At 49.2% G+C, this 24819-nt stretch overlaps 1 protein-coding gene across 2 annotated transcripts; it reads left to right on the plus strand.

Moving 5' to 3' along the window:
• Positions 1-304: 304 nt before the first annotated feature.
• Positions 305-24192, plus strand: SMO (smoothened, frizzled class receptor). 2 transcript variants are annotated; one of them, XM_024555110.3, is made up of 12 exons: positions 305-1165; positions 15465-15670; positions 16775-16984; positions 17233-17405; positions 17958-18177; positions 18269-18392; positions 19636-19728; positions 20124-20232; positions 20959-21144; positions 21593-21741; positions 22261-22395; positions 22634-24192. In XM_024555110.3, the coding sequence occupies exons 1-12, from the start codon at positions 838-840 to the stop codon at positions 23065-23067; spliced, it is 2367 nt and encodes a 788-aa protein (XP_024410878.1). In that variant the 5' UTR covers positions 305-837; the 3' UTR covers positions 23068-24192. The 2 variants fall into 2 exon arrangements, with proteins under 2 accessions (XP_024410878.1, XP_045047126.1); XM_045191191.3 differs by lacking the exon at positions 305-1165 and adding an exon at positions 14625-14771.
• Positions 24193-24819: the final 627 nt, after the last annotated feature.

Genomic DNA, 24819 nt, shown 5'->3' on the forward strand with positions numbered 1-24819 from the left:
CACCCCCAGTCTCTCCCACCGTAAACGAGAAGAGTCCGCTCCCTGCAGACGACCAAGGCGAACGGTCCTCGGGCTTATTCAAGTGCCCGCTGAGTCTCGGCGCAACTCCGGGACACGATTTCCACCTATCTCTGGCTCTGGGGCGGCGGGCAGCGTCGCCTCAGCCCCTGGCCCGGGACCCTCTGCGCGCCAGAGTCGCTGAAGCTCGCGCTCCTCCTCTCTCTCATCCCCTCCCCTCCCGATCCCTCCCTCGGCCAGTCCCTCCCCCAGCCTTGGAGGAGGGGGGCCGGGCTTGGCTCGACGAGGCCCGTGCATTCCAGAAAGCCTAGCGAGCTAGAGCAACAAAGGAACCGGGTAGTCGGCAGGGAGAAGTCGGGGGACTGCGGCGCGCTTCGGTGAAGGTGGCAGCTGGGCCCCGGGCTGGCGCGGGGGCGGCGCCGGGGACCTAGTCCGGGACCCCCGGCCCGCGCCTGGCCTCCAACGCGGGGCCCGGAGGTGGTTTTTAATGGTGGGAGAGGGGATGGGGCTGCAGATTGGGGGCCCCGGGAGCTCCCAGGGCTGAAGACAACTTGGATTACCAGGGAAAGGGGTAGGGAGCTGTGCATCCCCGCCCGGGCCTCCGCCGCCTAAACATGGGCCCCAGGTTCCAAAGTTTTCGAAGTTGGGCGCCGAGGGCCCGCGGCGCGCGGAGCATCCGGGGAAGCCCAACACTGGACTCGAGGGGCGCACAGGTCGCCTGAGTCGCCTCCGCGGCCCCAAGGGTTGCGCGTGGGCCCAGGGGGCTCCGGGGAGCGGGCGGGGGGCGCCGGGGCTTCTGCTGATTTGGCGGGTTTGGCCATGGCCGCTGCCCGCCTTGCACGGGGCCCGGAGCTCTTGCTTATGGGGCTGCTGCTGCTGCTGCTGGGGGGCCCGGGCCGGGGCATGGCCTTGAGCGGGAACGCGACCGGGCCTGGGCCGCGGAACGCGGGCGGGAGCGCCAGGAGGAGCGCGGCGGGGACTGGCCCTCCGCCGCTGCTGAGCCACTGCGGTCGGGCTGCCGCCTGCGAGCCGCTGCGCTACAACGTGTGCCTGGGCTCGGCGCTGCCCTACGAGGCCACCTCCACGCTGCTGGCCGGGGACTCGGAGTCCCAGGAGGAAGCGCACGGCAAACTCGTGCTCTGGTCCGGTAAGCGCGCGGAAGCCGGAGCCCGGGGACTGCGGTGATGGGCTGCGGGGACTCCGGGAAAGAATAGGCTCAGGCCTGAGATTTGGAGAGGGCGGGTGCTGCACCCGGGTGCCTGGGAGGAACGGAGTCGGAAACTTGTGAGCAGGCTGTGTGCTGGACGGGACCCTCGGAGGTGAGGAAGGAGGGCGAGGAAGTGGAGGAAGCGGGTCACAAAGGACCTGAGCAGGGTGGTTGATCTAAGGATGCGGAGGAACTAGGAGCCTGTCCTGAAGGGACTCTGAGCAACAAGAAAGGACATTTAGAGAAGAAAAAAAAGAGGAGATGCTCCAGATAAGTGCCGATCTGGAAGCTGAGTTCTTAGTGATTCAAGGAGATGTTTAGACCTTGGAGAAGAGAGAAATCCAGTTGGAGAGGAAAATGGGAGGAATGTGAATAGAAGATTGAGGCATGGGGGTGGGGGTGAGAATTAGTGAAATTTGTGAGGGATGAGAAACGCCCTGATAATGAATAGTTAAAAGGTAACCAGAGGCCCTGGCCAGGTAACTCGGTTGGTTAGAGCACAGTCCCGAAACACCGAGTTTGTAGGTTCCACCCACGTCGGGGCACACACAAGAATCAACCAATGAACTCATAAGTGGGTGGAACAACAAATCGATGTTTCTCTCCCTCTCTCTTCTTCCCTCTCTCTCTCTCTCCTTCTCCCTACGTTCCTCTCTCTCTCTAGAATCAATCAACAAAAATATATATATATTTTTAAAAGGTAACCAGAAAGTTTCAGAAATATTGTTTTGGGAAACTGGAATTTCAGAGAACCCTGATTTTGTCTTGCTTTCACAAGAGATTTCACAGTTTCCTCATCTGAAAAATGGGGACTCTGATTTTTGTTTGAGATTGTGAAGGAATGTGACTATTTTGACGATTAATTGTGTGTTCTTTGGAAGTTTGGGTGCTCCGGCCGGTCTGGGCTGCTGAAGGACACTTAAGTTTGGGATGTTGAGAGCCTGTGGTTACTTCCATGGTGACCTCAAGTCCCAGAGCCCTCACCTCAATGTGGGATTATGGTCCAGCTTGAAAATCTGCAGAAGGAACTCACATGGTCAGTCCTTCCTTAGCAGTGTGGAGTGAATTATGTCCCCACCTGTCACTCTTCTGAGCTGGGAGCTTGAAGGTGCTCAGGAAGGAACCTGGCCTTGTCGCTCCTTGCGTCTAGCCAGTGCGATTCAAAACTGACATTGAAAAAAGAAAATAAAATCCAAAAGCCAGGCACAGATCCGGCAACCTCCTTTTGACAGACTTCGAGCGCCCCACATCTCAGTTCTGCCCCAGTGCCCCAGTACCGCACGTCTCCCGTCTCCATTCTGCCCTGGGTGCTGCTGGTAATGGTCCTGATGGGGAAGTGTATGTAGGTTGCCTGTCATTGTCAACTGGGCCACTAGAGTTCCCAAAGTTTCTCGGAGGATGTTGGACAAAGCCATACCATTCCTGGCTTGATGCAGATGCCAGATGAGGAACCTGGAGGATGGTGCCTGTGATGGAGCTTCATCCTTTGTGGGTACCAGGTCAGCATGTCGGCAAGGACCCTGTGTAATCAACAGTAGCCTTGGAAAATCCATAATTACCATAAGGTCTGTGTAATTTTGCATATGCTCTCTCTATGGCAATTCTGTATAAATGTGTCACAAATAGTGATGTACAGTATAGAAGAAGGGGCATATACAGAAACTATCATTTTAGTCTTTAAAGTTACATGAATGCAAAGCAGAAGGATGGAAGAATTAAAAAAGAATACAAGAAGTATAAACACTATTTCATTGAGCACTGCCTGAAATAAGCCTTGAGTTTAGGAGCCAGCTGTATGGAGAATCCAAATAAATCTCTCAGCACTAGAATCTCACCCAGTTCTGAGTTGCCCACACTAAAAGAGGATATTCTGTTTCTATTCATGTATTTTGCAGGGGCCAGTGGTTGAATTCTCCTAAGTTAGATGCATGTGTGATGCTATCCTTCTGTCGTTACTATCGAATCAAGAAGGAAGGGTATGAACTGCTTTACAGCCCCTACTCCTATCCTGAGAGCAGCTGTTGAGTAGGCAGAAGTGGTTTGGGCAGGAAAGTTTAGGAGTTAGAACCAGCTGCTGTCTGTGCAGGTTCGAACCCCACTAGCTATGCCTTGGTGGGGCAGGTTCCTGCAGGGGTGCCAGCCCAGAGCCCTAGTTCACTCCGAGCTCGTCTCCGCTGCCGCCCAGTATCCCTCAGCTCAGCCCCAGCCCCGTGTGTGTTCTGGTTGTTCTCTTTCTGCTTAGGGTCCTTCTGTGGGATGTCCTACAAAGTAGGACCAGAAGCAGGTGTTAGTATGAGCTGAGCCAGTGGGTGGGTAAAGTCAACCTGAACCAGGAGTGAGAATCCCAGACAGGCCGCCAGCTGGGAATTGTGGCGAGTGGCCAGTGATGGGTCCTGTCCTGGGTTAGGGGTCTTGACTTGGCGTTAGACATGGTCAGTGTCACCTGGCTTTTGGAGGTATTTTTGTAGGTGGAGGATGAAAATGATCTAAGTAGTCTTCTGTAAATTTTGAAAGTAGAGACTACTTGTCCATCACTTTTTTCTGAAAGCCTCAAAGTTCTGAGTACACACAATCACCCAACCATTTATTCGTTTAGGTATCGGGTGCTTGCTCCAGCCTGGGTCAGGTTCTGGGGTGTATAGAGATGAATAATGAAGACATGAACCCTGCCATCGAGCAGAAGACAGAAAATGAAACAGGCTGTAGCAATATTTGTGAAAGGTATTGTGACAAAGTAGGATGCTGGAAGAACACAAAGGACTTTGTGGAGCAAGAGAAGAAGACCCTGCCTGTTTACCCCATGACCTGAGAAATAAGTAGGAATTACCTGGGCCAAGGAAGGGTTGGATGGAAAGGGATGGGAAGAGGAAATAGCAGGCACTAAGGTGAAGGAGTGACAGGGCTTGATACTTTTAAGGAAGTCTAACAATTTCAGTAGCGCCGGATCAAAGCAGGTGGGAGACAGAATTATAAGAGATAAGACCTGGAGAATTAGAAAATAAAGGGATTCATTCCCCATATTAAGAAGCTGGTATGAGCAGGAACCAAGATGGTGGCGTAGGTAGACACACTGCGCCCCCTCGCACAACCAGAACTGACAGAGAATCGAACAGCAAGGGGGACCGACACCAAGGAAATAGAAAATACACATTCATCCAGACTGGTAGGAGGGGCGGAGACGGGCACTGGGGTGGAGAGGACTCGCGTGGCTGTGGCGGGACTGAGACTGGCGGAGTGTGGGACAAATGGCGCAGGCAGTCCGAGCACTAGCAGACCTTGCGGCCCCACATTTGCACAGATAAACCCAGAGGGCCGGACTCAGAGTGGCGGAGAACGGGGCAGGCAGAGAGGCGGGTAGCACCCTGCAGCACCACATTCGCCCAGATAAACCAGACGAATGGCGGGCAGCGAAGCAGACTGCGCAACCCAGGGCTCCAGGTTGGGGAAATAAAGCCTCAAACCTCTGATTGAAAGCGCCCCTGGGGGTTGGGGCAGCAGCAGGAGAGACTCCCAGCCTCACAGGAGAGGTTGTTGGAGAGACCCACAGGGGCCCAGAGTGTGCACAGGCCCACTTACTCGGGAACCAGCACCAGAGGGGCCCAGTTTGATTGTGGGTATCGGAGTGAAAGACTGAAATCCGGAGGAGAGTGAGGCGGGCGCCATTGCTCCCACTCGGCCCCTCCCCCACATACAGCGTCACAGCGCAGCGACCAGCATTACCACGCCCCGGTGAACACCTAAGGCTCCGCCCCTTAAAGTGACAGACGCTCCAAGACAAACAAAAAAAAATGGCCCAAATGACAGAACACTTCAAAGCTCCAGAAAAAATACAACCGAGCGACAAAGAGATAGCCAACCTATCGGATGCACAGTTCAAAGCACTGGTTATCAATATGCTCACAGACTTGGTTGAATCTGTTCGAAAAACAGATGAAAAAATGAAGCCTATGCTAAGAGAAACAAAGGAAAATGTACAGGGAACCAATAGTGATGCGAAGGAAACTGGGACTCAAATCAATGGTACGGACCAGAAGGAAGAAAGGAACATCCAACCAGAAAAGAATGAAGAAACAAGAACTTGGAAAAATGAGGAGAGGCTTAGGAACCTCCAGGACACCTTGAAACGTTCCAACATCCGAATTATAGGGGTGCCAGAAGGAGAAGAGGAAGAACAAAAAATTGAAAACTTATTTGAACAAATAATGGAGAACTTCCCCGATCTGGCAAAGGAAATAGACTTCCGGGAAGTCCAGGAAGCTCAGAGAGTCCCAAAGAAGCTGGACCCAAGGAGGAACACAACAAGGCACATCATAATTACATTACCCAAGATTAAACGCAAGGACCTACATCCAAGATTACTGTATCCAGCAAAGCTATCATTTAGAATGGAAGGGAAGATAAAGTGCTTCTCAGATAAGGTCAAGTTAAAGAAGTTCATCATCACCAAGCCCTTATTATATGAAATGTTAAAGGGAGTTACCTAAGAAAAAGAAGATCAAAAATAGGAACAGTAAAAATGACAGCAAACTCACAGTTATTAATGACCACACATAAAACAAAAACGAGAGCAAACTAGGCAAACAACTAGAACATGAGGGTTGTCAATAAGGGAGTGGGAGGGGGAGAGGGGGGTAAAGGTACAGAGAATAAGTAGCATAGATGATAGGTGGAAAATAGACAGGGGGAGGGTAAAAATAGTGTAGGAAATGTAGAAGCCAAAGAACTTATAAGTATGACCCATGGACATGAACTATGGCGGGGGGGAATGTGGGAGGGAGGGGGGTGGGCAGGATGGAGTGGAGTGGGGGGGAAATGGGACAACTGTAATAGCATAATCAATAAATATATTTTAAAAAGAAAAAAAAAGAAGCTGGTATGTTATCCAAGAGATAATAAGGAGCCAGTGAAGGCTTTTAAGCAACGGAGAGATGTGATCATGTTTGCATTTTAGAAAGATCTCTGGGTGCCATGTGAAGGAGCCATGGTTGGAGGGAAAACCTGGAGGCTGGTTGCTTGTTTAGAGGATGGTTGAAGGAGTCCGGGGGAGAGATGATGGGGTCAGGGCTGGGGTAACAGGCTATAGGAAGTAGGCCCCACAGTTTCAGAGCTAGAACCAATGGGACTTGCCAATGAGTTGGATGGAGGGCTTGGTGGAAGGTGATACTTTCCCTTTCATGGAGCCAGAGAATGCTAGAGGAGAAGGAGGTTGAGAAGAAATCAGGGGTTCAGATTTGGCCAGGTGAATTAGAGGCGCTTATTGGATGTCTGTGTGGAGAGTGCCAGCAGTTCTGGACTAGGAGCTGCTGAAGAGAGGTGGCCACCATGTGCTTCTTCCACCCGGACTCCTGAGCCTTTGGAAGCGTACCGCTGAGTGAGGCAGTTCATAGCTCAGGTTGGGCCAATTCCTGGATTTGTATAGAACTCGATCTCTCCTGTATCTCTCAACTCTCTGGACGTGGGCTTCTTCAGGATCTAGCATCTTCTTCTCCATTATAGCTTGAAAATGCCTCCTCTGAGGCTGTCCAGGTTGATCAGATAATCATAGTACCCAGGTCATGGTCCACCTTCGGCCAAATCTGGTTTGGTAAATGGGGCAAGGAAGCAGAAAGGCCAGAGGCTGGCGAGGGAGAGAGGTCCCTGAGAGCCGGCACGTAGCCTCTTTGACGACCGCTGTGCTCTGTGTGTGCACAGGGGTATGTGGCCGGTCACCCAGCTGCAGCATGCAGGAGGAGAAAGCCAGGGAAGCCGGGAGGAATTTCTCATTTGCCTCTCAGACATCTAGCTGAGAGATGAGAGGAAGGATGGTGGTGGTGATGGTGAGTTATTCACAGATCAGGTCAGATTAGGAAGCATTTCCTTAGAACTGTTCCCAAACCTGGCTGGCTGATGGTCAAAATCAGTTTATATATACGGGTCCGGCAGAAATAACGCCTGCTTGAGTGTGGTTGGTAGGGTAATCATATGGGTGTAACAATTTATAGTTTTAATTTGAACATTTCACCTTAAATGTCACTTGGTGTGCTTGAGTGTGATATTGTTATGTTACAGAATTACATGCTTGTGATTTTGGAATAAAAAGGGGCGTTATTTGTGTCAGATCACTCACACACACACACACACACATACAGAAAGTATAAAATATGGAATACCACACGTTTACAAAAGCTGAGGTCGTTTAAAGAACCTAAAATGAGGCTTAAATAGTATTGAGCACTGTTTTGCTACAGTTAATTGTCTCTAGTTTCTAGGAAAAATAAATGATACTGGCAGTTGAAAAAATAAAAAAATAAAAATATGGAACAACATCCACGGGCCCACATTTTCATTTTTGCTTCAGATTTTTAACTTCTTAATTGTGAAATGTAGCACGTGCACAGAAAGTGCACGAAACGCAAAGGTACTAAACAACAAGTAACTATAAGGAGCCACGTGGATCAAGAACTAGGCCACGGTGGGGCCCCCAGGAGCTCCCTCTTGGTCTTTTCCAATCACATCTCCCTCCCTCCTCTTTTAGAAGTAACTACTACCCTGATTTTTGGATAATTATTTCCTTTTTTCCTCTATAGTTTTACCATCTAGTTTTGGAATCCCTAAAATTCAATTTTGTATGTTTTTTGACTTTATACAGTGGAATCACGCTGTGTGTATTCTTTCATGTCTTGTTTCTTTTATTCTGTGTTATTTTGTAAGATTCATGTTATCGCAGCTCATTTTTTCAATGCTGAATAGTATTCCATGGTAGAATGTATCCCAATTTATTTACCCATTTTGCTGTTGAACGTTTAAGTTGTCCCCGGTTTGGGGCCACTGGGAATACCATTGCTGTGAGTGTTCTTTTATGTATATCCCGGTGCACCTGGGTACGTACTTGGAGATAACGGGCACGCACACCTTCAGGTTGACTAGATAATACTGAAGAGTTGTTCAAAGTGGTTGTACAACTTACACTCCCACTGGCCCTATAGAATAGACACCATTGCTCCGCATGATTCCTGACCGACTCTTGGTATTGTCCGCCTTTAAAATTTTGCCAAACTAGTGGATATGTTGTTGTATGTATTTGTGATTTTAATTCACAGTTCCCTGATTACTAGTGAGGTTAAGCACCATTTGAGATGTTCACTGGCCATTGGAGTTCTTCTTTTGTGAAGTGTCTGTCCAAATTTTTGGCCCATTTTTCTGTAGGGCTAGCTGTCACTTTTAAAAGATTTGTAGGAGATCTTCGTGGATTTGAGTTCCTTATTGGTTGCATGTATTGAAAAGAATTCCTATTCTGTGGCTTGCCTTTTCATTCTCTGTGTCTTTTGTTGAGCGGAAGTTCCGAACTTCAAGGTAGTCATTTACTAAACTTTTTATGAGTGGTGTTTATTGTATTTTATTTCAAAATGTCCTTTTATACCACAAAGTCATGAATTTATTCCCTTATGCTATTTTCTCAAAACTTTATAGATTTTCCTTTCATTTTAGGCACATAAATCCCCTGGAGTTGGTTTTTTGTAGAACTCTAATTTCATATATATGTTGTCAGTATCATTTGTTAAAGAGAATATCCTTTCTCCACTGCTCTGCCATAAATCAAGTGTTGAAATGTACATTTGTTCCTGGGAGTTTTATTCGATAGGTCTATTTGTCTAGCCCTTGCCAATTCCACATCATCTTAATTTTCTCATCTTTATAACATGGTTCTTCACCTTCTTTGAGCTACGCACCAATTTGGCAATCTGGTAAAACCCATGGGCCCCTTCTCGGTGTAGTATTTTTAAATTCATGAAGTAAAACATATATGGTTGAAAAGAAGCATTTAGGATTATGAAGGAAATGAATTATATTGAAATATAGTTATCAAATATTTTAAAAGTTTACAATCTAATATTTTTGTGCTTCTTTAGTAATACATTGTAAGACCTGCCATGGATTCAGTAACCACTGCAATATCAAGGTGGCGATGAGCAGTGGCAATATTTTGACATATCCGCAACAAAATTATTTGATTTCTATTTGTGACAAAGCCACAGGTGTTGCTGACATTACTGTGGTATGTTGTTTCTATTTTTAATGGAAGGAAATGCTAGATTTCAGTTAGATGTCATTGTTTTTCCCATCCATGTTCGTGGATCCCTAAATTCTCTCCAAGGATCCTTTGTGAACTCGAGGCTAAGAACCTCTGCTTTATAGTACAGCAGTATGTGACAGAGTCTGGGCCATTCTTGATTCTTTGTGCTTTAATATAAAAATAATTGTTGGTGGGTTTTTTGGAACCATAGAAAAAAATATTTTATTTTTCATTCTAATTTTTTTATTGTTCACTTACAGTTGTCCCCATTCCCCCCCCATTACTCTCACCTGCCCTACCCACCCCCCACCTTCTACTTTCCATCCTCTCCCCGCCTGCACCCCCCCCATTGTCTTTGTCCATAGGTCCTTTATACATGTTCCTTGACTTGACCCTCCCCCTTCTTTCCTCTCTTATCCTCCTCCCTCCCTTCTGGTCACTGTCAGTTTATTCTTTATTTCCATGTCTCTTGTTCTATTTTGCTTGCTTGTTTGTTCTATTGATTAGGTTCCATTTATAGGTGAAATCATATGGTATTTGTCTTTCACTTCCTGGCTTATTTCACTTAGCATAGTGCTCTCAAGACCTATCCACGCTGTCAGGAAGGGTAGGAGTTCCTTTCTGCTGCACAGTATTCCATTGTGTAAATTATACCAGTTTTTTGGTCCACTCATTTACTGATGGGAAGTTAGGCTGTTTCCAGCACTTGGCTATTGTAAATAATGCTGCTATGAACATTGAGGTGCATAGGTTCTTTCGAATTGGTGTTTCAGGATTCTTAGGGTATAACCCCAAAGTGGAATTGCCCAGTCAAAAGGCAGTTCCATTTTCAGTTTTTTTGAGGATATTTCATACTGTTTTCCACAGTGGCTGCACCAGTCTGCATTCCCACCAACAGTGCACTAGGGTTCCCTTTTCTCTACAACCTCGCCAGCACTTGTTTGTTGATTTGAATATGATGGCCATTCTGCCGGTGTAAAGTGGTATCTCATTGTGGTTTTAATTTGCATCTCTCTTATAGCTAGTGATGCTGAACATCATTTCATATGTCTCTGGGCCCTCTGTATGTCCTCCTTGGAGAAGTGTCTGCTCAGGTCCTTTGCCCATTTCTTAACTGGATTGTTTGTCTTTCTGGTGTGGAGTCATGTGAGTTCTTTACATATTTTGGATATCAAACCCTTGTCCAAGGTATCATTGGAAAATATATTTTCCCATACGGTTGGTTCCCTTTTCATTTTGCTGACAATTCCTTTAGCCACGCAGAAGCCTTTTAATTTGATGTAGTCCCATTTGTTTATTCTTTCCTTTATATCCTTGTCCCTAGGAGACACATCGGTGAAGGTATTGCTGCGTGGAATATCTGACATTTTCCTGCGTATGTTCTCCTCTAGGACTTTTATGGTGTCATGACTTATATTTAAATCTTTTATCCATCTTGAGTTTATTTTTGTGTATAGTGTAAGTTAGTGGTCGAATTTCATTTTTTCTTTTGCATGTAGCTGTCGAGATCTCCCAACACCATTTGTCGAAGAGGCTGTTTTTACTCCATTTTATGCTTCTGTCCTCCTCGTCAAATATTAATTGACCATAGAGACGTGGGTTTATATCTGGGTTCTCTGTTCTGTTCCATTGATCTATGTGTCTGTTCTTATGCCAGTACCAGACTGTTTCGATTACAGTGGTCTTCATTATTGTTGGTGGTTTTGATTGCAATTACATGGAGTATATGCATTAATTTGAAAAAAAAAGACATCTTTACAATATTGTGTATTCCAATCATCTCATTATATATTGCCATTTAGATCTTTCATTTTCTCAATGTTATTTACAGTTTTTCTACAAGGATTTCTTAAATACAATTTGTTAGGTTCATTCCTACGTACTCGATAATTTTTATGCTATTATAAATGATCCCTTTAACATTTTTGTTTTCTGTTTGTTGCTGGTATATAAAAACACAATTGATTTTGAATCCAGTAAACTGGTTAAATTTATTCTACACACATAGTTATCTCATTTGTGAATAATAAGTTTGTTTCTCTTTTCAAGCCCTATATGTGTTTATGTTTATTGCCTTGCTGCACTAACTAAGACGTCCAGTGCATTGTTAAATGGAAGTGGTGATAGCAGCAGCATCCTTCATCGGTGACCTTTTCTGTGTTCTAAAGTGGAAGCTTTTCTACCTTTCACTATTAAATATGGTGTTCGATGTAGGTTTCTTGTAGTTACGTTTTATCAGATTAAGGAAGTCTTTTTCTATTCCTAATGTGTCAATTGTCTTTTTATCACGGCTGGATGTTGATTTTATCACCTACTTTTAATCTATTGAGATGATCATGTGATTGTTTCTTCTTTAATTTATGAATGTGGTAAATCACATTGATTACATTTTCTAATGTTAACCCAGCCTCAGAATGAAGGTTTCAACTCGGCTGCTCATCAGCGTCACACAAACGAAAAGTCTCTTTCAAAGTTAAAATTGTGGCAAATGTTATTTTAAAGTTTTAGGAATGTAGAAAACTCTGTCCCTAGTTTTTTGTTTCATATTTTATTAAAATCAAAAAATAAAACAGCACTGATAAAGTTGATGTCCCCTTTCTTCCTGTTACCAATCTCATTCCCTTCTCGTGTTTGGGAAGCTTTCCTCATTTCAGTAATTGGCATATTTATTTTTTTAAACTTAATTGCTTTTAAACCTAGTACAAAACTCAAAAGCAACAGAAGTTAATTCCTTCCATGTGTGTTCCCAGCTACCCATTTCCCCTTCCCAGAGGCGGCCGCCAACACTGGTTTTCATGTGTCCTTCCAGAAAGCGCCAACATATGTACAAATGTCAATGTGGCCTTAGTTTTTTTCTTCCCTCAAATGGTAGTAGCAGGCTCTCGGGGCTGTTCTCCACTCAACTGTGTCCATTTAACAAGATGTGTTGGGGACAGTTCCATTTCACTGCAAATAGTTCTACCCTGAATAGTGTCCTATTATATTGATGTATGATTATTTTTTTAGCTGATCTCCCGTTGATTTATATACAGGTTGTTTCTACTCTTTTGTTGTTACAATGTGGCAATGAATAATCTTATAAATTTGTGAACATGTGAAGTGAACTTGCTGGTATAAAATTTTGATAGATAATGCCAAATAGTGTCCACAAGTATTTACTAATTTTTGTTCCTACTAAAAAATAAACAAAACTGCCGGTTTCCCCCACACTCTTGCTAGTATAGCATTTTAAAATATTTTGATCTTTCTCACTCTAAAGCTTAAGAAATTGAATCTCTTTATGGTTTTATTTCACATTTATTTTAGGAAGAGCGAGAGTGAGCATCTCGTTATGTGTTTAAAGACCATTTGTATTTTCTCTGATCTGTTGTGTTTGTCTTTTGCCCCTTTTCTTTAGGCTTATGAGTTTCTTGTTGATTTGGAAGAGCTTTACGCATATAAGAAAATTAGCTCTTTACCTGTAGCATGTATACAATACATATTCTCAGTGTGTAGCTTTTTAATGACTTTGTTTAAATCTTTTATTTCATAGCTTCTTGGTTTTGTGTCATACATCAAAAAACCTCCACTCCAAGGTTTCAAAGATCGTGTCACATTTTTTGTTTTAGTACTTTATTATTTTTTTAATAATGTAATTATTTTGCTTCATCTGGAATTTATTTTTATGTAAGAAATGAGGTAAGGGTCCAACTTACTTTTTCCTTACATGGCCCCTCCATTGTTGTTTAAGATTTATGTAATAATCTACCTTTTTCTTGGGGAATTTATTTTTAAAGAATGAAACAATATTCAGTCCTAGCTGGTGTGGCTCAGTGGATTGAGTGTTAGCCTATGAACCAAAAGGTCACTGGTTTGATTGCCTGTGGGGACACATGCCTGCGCTACAGGCCAGGTCCCCAGTAGGGGGCGTGCAAGAGGCGACCAGTTGATGTTTCTCTCACACATTGATGTTTTGCTCCCTTTCTTTCTCCCTCCCTCCCCTCTCTCTAAAGATAAATAAATAAAACCTTTTTCAAAAAGAATTAAACAATATTTAAAATGAAAAAACTAAAAAAATACATATTTTTATTTATTTATTTTATAAGGTTCATTTTATTTTTACTATGGATATCCAGTTGCTCAAGCATCTTTTTTTTAAAAAGACTTTTATCTATTTATGTTAGAGAGAGGGAAAGAGAGAGAGAAACATCAATGTATGATTGCCTCCTGTACACCCTCCTCTGGGGACCTGGCCTGCAACCCAGGCATGTGCCCTGACTAGGAATCGAACCAGTGACCCTTTGGTTTGCACGCCAGCACTCCACCCACTGAGCCACGCTGGCCTTCTACATATTTTTAGAAGTTGATAATTACCACAAAATATCACAAATATCACAAAATCCTGAAAAAAAAATAACACAACATTTTTATTAATCGACTGCCTGCTCTCCCTGTAGAATACGTTTTACTCTAGTGAGCTTGCCCCAATTTTTAATAAACATACAGTAAAATTTACCTTTTCCTTGTTGTGTAGTTCTATGAGTTTAGGCAAACACATGGAGTTGTATAACCAGCCACTACACTGAAGACAGCGAACAGCCCCATCCCCCAAATAGTCCCTCATGCTGTCCCTTTTGTAGGCAAACACACCCAACCCCTGGCACCCACTGCAGTTTTCTCCACCCACACCCACTCAGTCAGAATTTCTCAGTGGGTTCTCTACCCAAGGTCATAAGGGCTCCCCCAAATGATTCTGATTTGAGTCAGGTCTGGGTACCGTTGCCCGAGATCATTGCTTCTTAAGTGACAGGACCTTGCCCTGTGCCCCTGGAATAGGCTGTGTCCCAGTGAGAGTGGTGAGTGGTCAGAGGCCTCAGGGACGTAATGGTAATAACTAAACATTTCCCCGGTGCTTACTGTATGACAGGGACCGTCCTAAGCAGTTAACTCGCTATCTCAGTCATGACAGCAGTCCCACAAGGTAAATGCATTTCCCCATTTTACAGAGGAGGACACTGAGGCTAGAGATAGAGATTAAGTAATTTGCTTAAGATCACACAGCCAGGAAATGGTAGGGCCGAGATTTGGCCCAGGCAGGCCAGCTGCAGTGTCCATGCTCCTTACCCCTCTACTATGTTGTCTCTGCCCCCATAAGAGCAGTTACACCTACCTACTCCCATGACCCCCCAGCCCAGCCCAGCAGTGTGGCCAGCACCCATGTTGGCTCTCGTGTCCTCAGAAGCGTCTCCTAATTCAACTTCTTGTTTGGGAACTAGGTGCTCCTGAAGCAAGGATGATTCAGAAGGGGCGAAGGGGGCAGGATGCTGAGTGAGCCCGGCCACTGGGGCAGCTGTTTCTGTCTTGCTGATACCTCCTTTCCTCCCTCTGCACTGGACACAGCCTCCTCTGTTTCTCTCCACCTGATCTCCCGTTTCCTCCTCTGGCCTCGGAGTGCCTGGCTCCCCTGACTACCTCTTCTTAGCTCCCACCTGTTCTCTATCTCACCTCAGCTTGGTAAGAGGGCCCGGGGCCCTAGGATCTTGGCAAGGGGAAAGGGCTCCCGGTCTGGAGCATGGGCCCTGTGAGGGGTGGGTCCCACCACTCTGCTTCTCCCTGGGGGAGGCCTGTAGCATTTAGAAAATGCCCCCCAAAAGGTAGAAGGTAAATCAACCTGGGGTTCTCAGCCAGAGGTGCTTATACTCCCTAGCTGGGCATTCAGAATCAGGAGCTGTTGTATAAAACTTTAATTGGATTATAATGTACATATTAGAAAAGTGCGCAAACCATAAACTTGATATTCACAAGGTGAATATCCCCAGGTATCCAGTACCGGAGCAGGAAGTAGAACATGAGTAGCATCCTGGAAAGCTCCTCTTCAGGTTCTCTTCTAGTCACCACCCTGGGCAGGGGGCTTGGGCGGGCATTTTTGGGGTGTCACAGTGACTTAGGGGTTCTTTGACAATTTAGTGGGCAGGGTCCTGCAATGCTAAAGGTCCTGCGAGACACGGGACAGTCCTGCAGCAGAGAATCGTCCTGCCCACATGCCCCGTTGAGAAGCACCTTGCCCGACGGCCCCGTGCAGTAGTGGCCTGCAGTGAGGCGAAGACAGATGCCTTAGGCCTGGGGGACAGGGGTGCCGCTGTGCCTGTGGGTCTGAATGAGGAGGGGTCTTCACTGCAATGTGTCCACACTGTCATCACCCCGCAGGCCTCCGGAACGCCCCCCGATGCTGGGCAGTGATCCAGCCCCTGCTGTGTGCTGTGTACATGCCCAAGTGTGAGAATGACCGGGTGGAGCTGCCCAGCCGCACCCTCTGCCAAGCGACCCGAGGCCCCTGTGCCATCGTGGAGAGGGAGCGGGGCTGGCCCGACTTCCTGCGCTGCACCCCCGACCACTTCCCTGAGGGTTGCCCGGTGAGTGCCCTGTGGGGCGAGGGGCTGGTCAGGACCGGGCATAGGCCTGGCCTGGCAGAGGGGAGACGGGAGCCCAGGGCCTTCTCTCCTGGGAGACCCCACGTCAGCAGCCATGGATGGGCTCAACAGGCCATAAATCCAAACCAAGGCTTGTAGTCTGGGCCCATCCATCAGTGACTATCCTTTTATTTTATTTTTTAATAAAAAGATAAGTGTGTGCAACAAATACATTTTGAGCACTAACTCTGCCGAGTGTTAGGGAGTTATGGCAGTCACAGACCACAGGAACCTATCCTGATGACATTTGCTGTGTATTTAGGGAGTCAAGGCCCATGTAAGACAGCCGGAGACACCAAGGCGGGATGTGTTCTAGTTCTGGGTGACGAAAGAGAGCTCATGAGTTATAACAACAGTAATGATAATGATGATGGTGATAACACTACTTGTTACTATTTAGTACCTGCTCAACACTACTATAGCATTTTATATCTCCTTATCCATTTACCCCTTGAGCCCCACCATGAAGCAGGTGAGTGTGTTGCATGCCGTTGAGTCAGCTCTGACTCCTGTGACCGAATGGATGAGTGATGTCCACAATGTCCTGTGCTCACCAGCCCTGCTGCGCTGCTGCCGACTCCTCCTGCCTGTGGCTTCTTTCATGGAGTCAGTCCACCTCATACTTGGTCTTCCCTTTCCCTTCCGCCTCCTATCTTTCCCAGCATTAATGTCTTTTCCAAAGAACCCTGCCTTCTCATGATGTGCCCCAAATAGGGCAGCTTCAGTTTCTCCATTGTTGTCTCCAGCGCTGTTTCAGGCTTCCTTGGCTCTGGGGCCCACGTGGTCATCTTTCTGGCGGTCCAGGGCACCCACAGAGCTCTCCTCCAACCCCATATTCCGAATGAATCCTTTCCCCCGCACTGCTACCTCATAGACGGGGAAACTGAGGTGGCGGAGAAGTCAAATAATTTGCCACAGGTTGTCTCCAGCGTCTGTGCCCTCAGCCACTCTACCATGCTACCCCTGCGCCTCTTACTAAACCAAAGGTCGCCCTGAGCCTCCTGCTCCATTTTGTACTATCCTTCTTCTCCTCTTCCCTTGTGCCAGAATGAGGTGCAGAACATCAAGTTCAACAGTTCGGGCCAGTGCGAGGCTCCCTTGGTTCGGACCGACAACCCCAAGAGCTGGTACGAGGACGTGGAGGGCTGCGGGATCCAGTGCCAGAACCCGCTCTTCACGGAGGCGGAGCACCAGGACATGCACAGCTACATCGCGGCCTTCGGCGCCGTCACGGGCCTCTGCACACTCTTCACCCTGGTCAGCCGCGGGCGGCCCGCACGCGGAGGGGTCAGGGGGAGGCCCACGGCACTCAGCCTGCAAAGTGGGAAGGGAGCTGGATTATCAGTGAGAGAGGCTGGGCTCTGGGGCAGGGAGGGAGGTGGGGAGAGGACGACTTGGGGCTGGGGGGTGTTTCCTGGGGAAGGGTCACCAGAGGGGTCACAAGGGTGTCTGTAGCAGCAAAATAACCCCAACGTCACAGAACGGACCCCATTTCTCTCTTCTAGGCCACTTTTGTGGCTGACTGGCGGAATTCCAACCGCTACCCTGCGGTTATTCTCTTCTACGTCAATGCGTGTTTCTTTGTGGGTAGCATTGGCTGGCTGGCCCAGTTCATGGACGGTGCCCGCCGGGAGATCGTCTGCCGTGCGGATGGCACCATGAGGCTTGGGGAACCCACGTAGGTATCTTGGGGACCCAGAGCGGAGGGGAGGAAGGCTGAAATGGGTGTTTACCATAGAAGGGATAGGTTGGACTTGAACCTAAGATTTCAGGGTAGAATTCAGGTCTGCCTTGTTGCACCCAGGGCCTTGCAGGGGTGTAAAACTTTTTGGCATCTCTGGGCCACAATGGAAGAAGAAGAGTTGTCCTGGGCCACACATTAAATACACAAACATTAACGAAAACAAAAAAATTTCATGAGGTTTTAAGTAAATGTACGATTTTGTGTCGGGCCACCTTCATAGCCATCCTGGGCTGCATGTGGGCCGCGGGCTGCAGGTTGGACACCCCTGGAAGGACCTGGGTTTCAGTATTCAGACCTTGATTGTTTGCATGTGTTCAAAGGGGCGTCTTTGGTTTCCTCTTCAAATCTGACTGGGTCCTGGTTTCAAGCCCTGACTCCTAGGGAACCGCCAGACCTGAGAGCCAAGGGTGTGGAGACAGGGTGGAGAGAGCTGGTGGAGGGAATACAGAATGACCTCCCCAAGTGACACCCCACATGTCTGTGTAGCTCCAACGAGACCCTGTCCTGTGTCATCATCTTTGTCATTGTGTACTACGCCCTGATGGCTGGCGTCGTCTGGTTTGTGGTCCTCACCTATGCCTGGCACACCTCCTTCAAAGCCCTGGGCACCACCTACCAGCCGCTCTCCGGCAAGACCTCCTACTTCCACCTGCTCACGTGGTCACTCCCTTTTGTCCTCACTGTGGCAATCCTCGCTGTGGCCCAGGTATAATAACTGGTGGGGGGTGCTGAATGGGATGGACTTGGGAGAGGGTCCCAGGGACCGAATTTGTCCCTCCCACCCCTTCTGGCTGTAGGTGGATGGGGACTCCGTGAGCGGCATCTGTTTTGTGGGCTACAAGAACTACCGATACCGTGCTGGCTTCGTGCTGGCCCCGATTGGCCTGGTGCTCATTGTGGGCGGTTACTTCCTCATCCGAGGTGAGTGAGGACCAGACCAGGACCAGGGCACCAAAATACGCTGAGCACCAGCTCTGTGAGGCACTGCCAGCTCCGCTGCCTTCACAGGGGGACCTCAGCCGGGTCACAAGAGCCCTCAAGGCAGACACAGAACCTTGGGCACTCAATGTGGGACACCTTTGTGTTGGCCAGAAAAATGCACCCGTTTCTTCAGAGCCGTGATCCACATTCACAGCTTGTTGAGTGGGACCCAGACTGGTTCCAGTCTCCTCTCAGCCCTTGGCCAGGTGCACTTGGGGGGTGGGTTGCCTGCTCTGTCCACGTGGACCAATTTGGGGACTTTGGTGGAGTGTGCTCCCTCTAAATTTGTGTATACCCTCTGTGTTTGGGAGCGTGATTTCCCATCGCCCTCCTGCCCACAACGCACACTCACGCACAGTTGCCACAACATGCACAGATCCTCTGTTCCCTAATTTCCCCGTCGCAATCTGTCACCTCCACCATAAGCCTTCCCATCTTCTGAGCTCCTTTTGGTTGCTTTTTTGTGTAAATTTCAGTTTCCTCCCTCCACAGAAGGCTGGCCTTCTGTTCAGCCCACTTCTTTCCCCTCTTTTTGGCAGCGTCTGGGCCTCTGGTTCATGTTTTGTATCGATGCTGTTCTGTTTGGTAGCCACTTGCCCCGGGTGTTGAAACTAGCCCAGATCAAGATGTAATAAGTGTCATAAGTGTAAAATACACGCTGCATTTCAAAGACATAGCACACTTGTTAGTAAGTTGTAATATGGACTACACGTTGAAATGATAATAGAATAAACAATGGTATACTGTTTATAAAATACATTGAAATTAGTTTCATTTGTGTCTTCTTACTCTTTTAATGTGGCTTCTAGAAATTTGAGATTAGGTATGTGGCTTATACTATATTTCTATTGGACGACACTGTCCTCAAATCTCTTTTGATGCCTTTTCCAGCAGAACAGCTTTACCTGGCCGCCTTACTTAAGGGCGGCCGGGCCAGAACCAGTGTGCCTTCTCTCTCTTCTCTGCTGTCCATCTGTGCTCTGCCCCAGTCTTTCCCGTCCACGACACACCCGCCACCAGCTGTGCTCCATTTCTCCGGTGTCTCCAGTTCCCCAGGCTTGACACCAGCACAGGAACAGTCAGGCCAGGACTCCAGGGCCATGGGAGCCTCCCCTGCCACCACCGCCCCTCCCCAGGAGAGTGGCCTCGCCCCACTAATGTCTGAGGTGTCCCTTCTGTCCAGGAGTCATGACTCTGTTCTCCATCAAGAGCAACCACCCTGGGCTATTGAGCGAGAAGGCTGCCAGCAAGATCAACGAGACCATGCTGCGCCTGGGTGAGTTGGTGCCGTCCAGCCCAACACTGCACCCTCCTAGAGCTGTGGGACCCGCAGGATAGGGTCTTGGAGGGTGTCGTAAGTCAGTGGCACAAGTTAGCAGTCATGGGACAAGGCTGTGTGTGTGTGAGGGGGGTGGTAGCAGCTCGAAAGAAGGGGACCTTAGGTGGAAGAATTCAAGTTCATGCCAAGACTGCTTCTTCGTGCCTGCTTCCCTCCCACTGGGGCCTCCCACAGCTGCCTCAAATGCCCTCCTGCCTCATTTCGGAGACTGCAGTTCTTGAACCGAGCCTAGCATGAATTCACCCCAGACTCAGCTCTTTCAGGTCCTCCTCCCCACAGCTGCTCCCACACCTGGGATTGGTAACACCTTGCCCACCCCTGGCCCTCCGCAGGCATTTTTGGCTTCCTGGCCTTTGGCTTTGTCCTCATCACCTTCAGCTGCCACTTCTACGACTTCTTCAACCAGGCTGAGTGGGAGCGCAGCTTCCGGGACTACGTGCTGTGAGTGCAGGATGGGGGCTTCGGGGAGCCAGAGCCAGGACCGCAGGGTCAGCCCGCCTGTGCCGTCCAGCAGGGATCTGCCTATCTCTTGCTCTGGGCGCCAGGGTGTCAATTGCCCTGTAATTGCCAACATGGCAAACAGCCCTCAAGTCCCTGCCCAACTCTGTACCCCCATGGCTGTCTGGCTGTGGCCTTTATAACTGTTAAGAAGCCATCTCGTGTTTTGGCTTCTCCAACCAACTCTGTCAGCTGCAGAAGTTGCTCTCTCCAATTCTCACACGTACTCTTTTTCAGAGCTTATTGGAGATCCCTGCCCAGAAGTAGTTTCTCTCTGTGATGAGTTAATAGCCTGGTAATGCCTGCTAACTTGCCTGTGTTTTTCTGTCACAATGAGGACCAATCAGAGACTGAGGCATCTCAGCTGTTGAAAGACTCCAGGAACAGCCGTTAAAATGCTTGTTAAAGTGAATGCCAGTCCACATCGACTGCTTTAGACTCCTTCAAGGCTCCAGCTTGCAGTCCGGGAAGCTCTAAACCACACGGATGCCTGGGTCTCTCCCCTGGGGCTTTGATTTAATTGTCTGGGGTGTGGCCCAGACATCAGTAGTTATAAAAAGCTCCCAGGTGACTCTAATGAGCACCCACAGTTGAAAATCAGTGCCGACTGTCGGGGTACCCACCCAGGAGACCCAGAAAGCCTCACCCATCTGCCACTCCTCACCGTAGGTGCCAGGCCAATGTCACCATCGGGCTGCCCACCAAGAAGCCCATCCCTGACTGTGAGATCAAGAACCGGCCTAGCCTCTTGGTGGAGAAGATCAATCTGTTTGCCATGTTTGGAACCGGCATCGCCATGAGCACCTGGGTCTGGACCAAGGCCACGCTGCTCATCTGGAGACGCACCTGGTGCAGGTGGGGCCAGCAGCAAGGCTGTTCTGACTCTGAGGCCTTAGTCTCTCAACCTAGATGTCCCCATCATTAGGCTCTGTCTGGTCCCATGTCTCCCAGCAAAGCCTGGGGCAGGTGTGATTTCTGAGTCTGTGCAGAATTACTCCAAGCAGACATCTCTGCGGCTCACCACTGCCCCCTGGTGATGTCTCCTGTTCTTGGGAGCCATGGCTAGGTGCTGAGCCCACAGCCAGCATCTTTTAAGAGTGGAGTGACTTGAGAACTGGGCACACAGGAGCCCTGCATTCTAGGCCCCCGTCTTTGCAGAGTAGGCCTCCAGTCCTCAGAGTCCTTGAGGACTCCAGGCCCTCTGGAGGCCCCTGTTCTAGAGGGGTTGAATTCTGTGGTCTGTCACAAGATTTAATGAGAAGTGACTGCTCCTCCTCTTTCCCTCCCTCACCCCTGCTCTCAGGTTGACGGGACAGAGTGATGATGAGCCCAAACGCATCAAGAAGAGCAAGATGATCGCCAAGGCCTTCTCCAAGCGGCGCGAGCTGCTGCAGAACCCCGGCCAGGAGCTCTCCTTCAGCATGCACACCGTCTCCCACGATGGGCCTGTGGGTAAGCTTCGGCCCCTTGCGTCTCCTGGAGCCACTTAACACCTGCGGCATGGCGCCCCATTCCCTCCCAGGCTGGCGTGGACATGGGACTGTTCAGAAGGCCGTGAGGACTGCAGCGCTGCCTCCTCTCCTCAGTCATTCTTTTCTAGTCCCCTACCATCCCCAGTGAGTCTCCCCTCTCTTTCTGCCCCGGTTCCAGCAGTTTGTTTTGTATCCCAAAAGACTCATCTCCCTTCCCCTTCTCCTGTCTTCTCCAGCTCTTCTCCTTGGACTAGAGTAAGTCAGGCTTTCAGGGACTAGATTTCTGCCCTCTAGTGAGGCCTTGCTCTTGTTCTGGGTGCCCAAGACATCGGTCGCGCTGTAATTTGGGAATGGGTAGAGGTCACTGTGATTGCTGGGGTGGGTTTTCTGTGCAAGGTGGTGGGAGAAGGTGAATGAATGGTGCTGAATGAGGGAGGAATGGTTGACTGCAAGGGACCGGGCTGTCACGATTCCTTATCCTTTCCTTCCATTTGCACAGCGGGTTTGGCCTTTGACCTCAATGAGCCCTCAGCTGACGTGTCTTCTGCCTGGGCCCAGCACGTCACCAAGATGGTGGCTCGGAGAGGAGCCATACTGCCCCAGGATGTGTCTGTCACCCCTGTGGCAACTCCAGGTATGGGGTTCGGGTTTCTGTAGGAAGGTGGGGGACATAGAGGCTGGGGGCTACTGGGACTGTAGTACCATGAGCTGCCAGAAGGCAAGAGGGGGGAAAGCTGTGGGAGATCTAAAATGTGGGGCTGACGCCCCAGAGGTCTAGAGCTGGGGGTCCCAGAGTTCAGGGGGTCTGAGGAGAGAATGGTGATGTGGACAGAGTCAGGGTCCTAGGCTCATGTTCTCTCTCCCACCGTCAGTGCCCCCAGAGGAAAAAGCCAGCCTGTGGCTGGTTGAGGCAGAGATCTCCCCAGAGCTGGAGAAGCGCCTGGGCCGTAAGAAGAAGCGGAGGAAGAGGAAGAAGGAGGTGTGCCCGCTGGTACCACCCCCTGAGCTTCACCACCCTGCCCCTGCCTCTGCCTCCAGTGCTGTTCCTAGGCTGCCACAGCTGCCCCGGCAGAAGTGCCTAGTGGCCGCCAGTGCCTGGGGAGCTGGGGACTCCTGCCGACAGAGAGCCTGGACCCTGGTCTCCAACCCCTTCTGCCCAGAGCCCAGTGCCCTGCAGGATCCATTTCTGCCCAGCGGCCCAACCCCCATGGCCTGGGCTCAGGGCCGCCGGCAGGGCCTGGGGCCCATTCACTCCCGCACCAACCTGATGGAGGCAGAGCTCATGGATGCAGACTCAGACTTCTGAGCCAGGAGAGCAGGACCTGGGACAGTAAATAGCAACAAAGAACATTCTGAGGCTCTTCTTCCTCCCTGAGAGTCCTTCCCCAGGATCTCTTCTTCCACAGAACCTGAGGGCCCAGTGCCCTCCCAGGAGGGTTCTCTATGTCTGGCTCATGGTAGAACTGTGGGAAAGAGCCCCAGCAAAACCATGGGCGGGCCTTACCCAGAGAACAGCCCTGAGCTCCAGGGCCCTTGTTTCCACCCCACCAGCTGGAGTCTGGCTGGCAGTCCCAGTCTGCAGCAAGGTCGTGGGGTGTGCAGAGTCTCTGGTGGCGCAGTAATGGCAGAGGTAGGAGTGACAGTACCTGGAGTGGGCTGCGGCAGCCAGGAGGCAGCCGAACCCATGTCTGGCAAATGAGGGCTGGCTGCCCTTTTCTGTACTAATGGGTACCCTTTCCTGGCACCCTCAGACCAAAAATGTTTATTGTGCCATTAGGCCTTTGTCTAAGTGGAAACAGGGCTCCCTTCTCCCTCTTCCAAGCAGTTGTGGGGCTGGGGTGCCTATTCCCATAGGGGCTGTAACCTCTCTTCACAGATGTCCAGCCAGCCCCACCCCAAGCCAACTACCCAGCCCATGTCGTCCTGCACCCTCCTTCCCTCCCTCCCTTTCCCATTTCAGTTCAACCAGGCCAACCTCTTCCTGTTTCCTGGTTGTTGGTTGGGACCCAGAACTGCAGCCTTCTCTATCCCGCCCTCATCCCCTACCCGTGTTGCTGGGCTCCGTCTCCGAGACAGAGACTGGTGCAGCTATAGAGCCTGGCATGGTGTAGGAGCAGTGAGTGGCAGGGAGCCTCTGGGTCTCTGAGACACATTATCTCTTCCTGTATCCACCCAGTGGAGGATGGATCCTCAGACTTAAAGGGCTACCCTGGGAAGCCGCTGGGAGCTTCAGCAGGCAAGGAAAGCTTCCTTCAAATACTACAACTGGTGGAGGAAGAGATTTCCAACCTCTTACAGGCCCCTCCATTTCTCCAATGCCCCAGTTTCAAGAACCAGGCAGCAGGAAGCCTGAGGAGCTGACCGGGTTCCAGATTGGGGGTAGGGATGGGGAGAAGAAATATAAACAGTAAATAAAAGGTTTTTATATAAACTCTTGGCATCCTTCTTTTCCAAAGGCCCTAGGCTCCACCTGTTTATCGGGTCCTGATCTCCTCTGTCTTCCACTTCCTCCTCTGGCTACTCCGAGTGCTGAGAGCTCAGCACTAATGAGGTCATGACCATCAGATGTCTGGCTGATGTCGGCTTCAGGTGCCGGCTGCCCTTCCTGACCATGGGTTCTATACAGACAGAAACTCTTCTGTGGCCACAGCTGCCTCACTGCTCCCTGATCTCAGATGATTAAGAACACACATGGGTGGGCAGAGGGGATTGCACTAAAAAGAAAAAAGAAAAAACTCACGGACACGGATAACAGTATTGTGATTGTGGGGGTGGAGGGAGAGGGAGGAGGTTATGGGGGGGCGGTAAATGGTGGTGGTCGGACACCTCACTTGGGGTGGTGAACACATGACACAGGGTACAGAAGATGTGCTGTAGAATCGTGCACCTGAAACCTGTATGATTTTGTCTCCCGGTGTCACACCCGTTAATTCAATGGAAAGGGAAAAAAAACACACAGCTTGCCCTTGGAGTGACAGTTGGAAGTAGGCAGCCCCTGCTAGTGTAGATGAGAATGGCTCCTTGTGGCAACCCTGGGCCCCACCTCTGGACGTCCCTT

Source organism: Desmodus rotundus, chromosome 6 (assembly GCF_022682495.2).
Source record: "Desmodus rotundus isolate HL8 chromosome 6, HLdesRot8A.1, whole genome shotgun sequence".
Classification (NCBI taxonomy): Eukaryota; Metazoa; Chordata; class Mammalia; order Chiroptera; family Phyllostomidae; genus Desmodus; species Desmodus rotundus.

Coding starts and splice junctions, on each gene's coding strand:
- SMO (XM_024555110.3), top strand. CDS start 838: ATGGCCGCTGCCCGCCTTGCACGGGGCCCGGAGCTCTTGCTTATGGGG. Junction 17,406..17,957: donor ATGAGGCTTGGGGAACCCAC/GTAGGTATCTTG, acceptor ATGTCTGTGTAG/CTCCAACGAGACCCTGTCCT. Junction 18,393..19,635: donor CGGTTACTTCCTCATCCGAG/GTGAGTGAGGAC, acceptor CCTTCTGTCCAG/GAGTCATGACTCTGTTCTCC.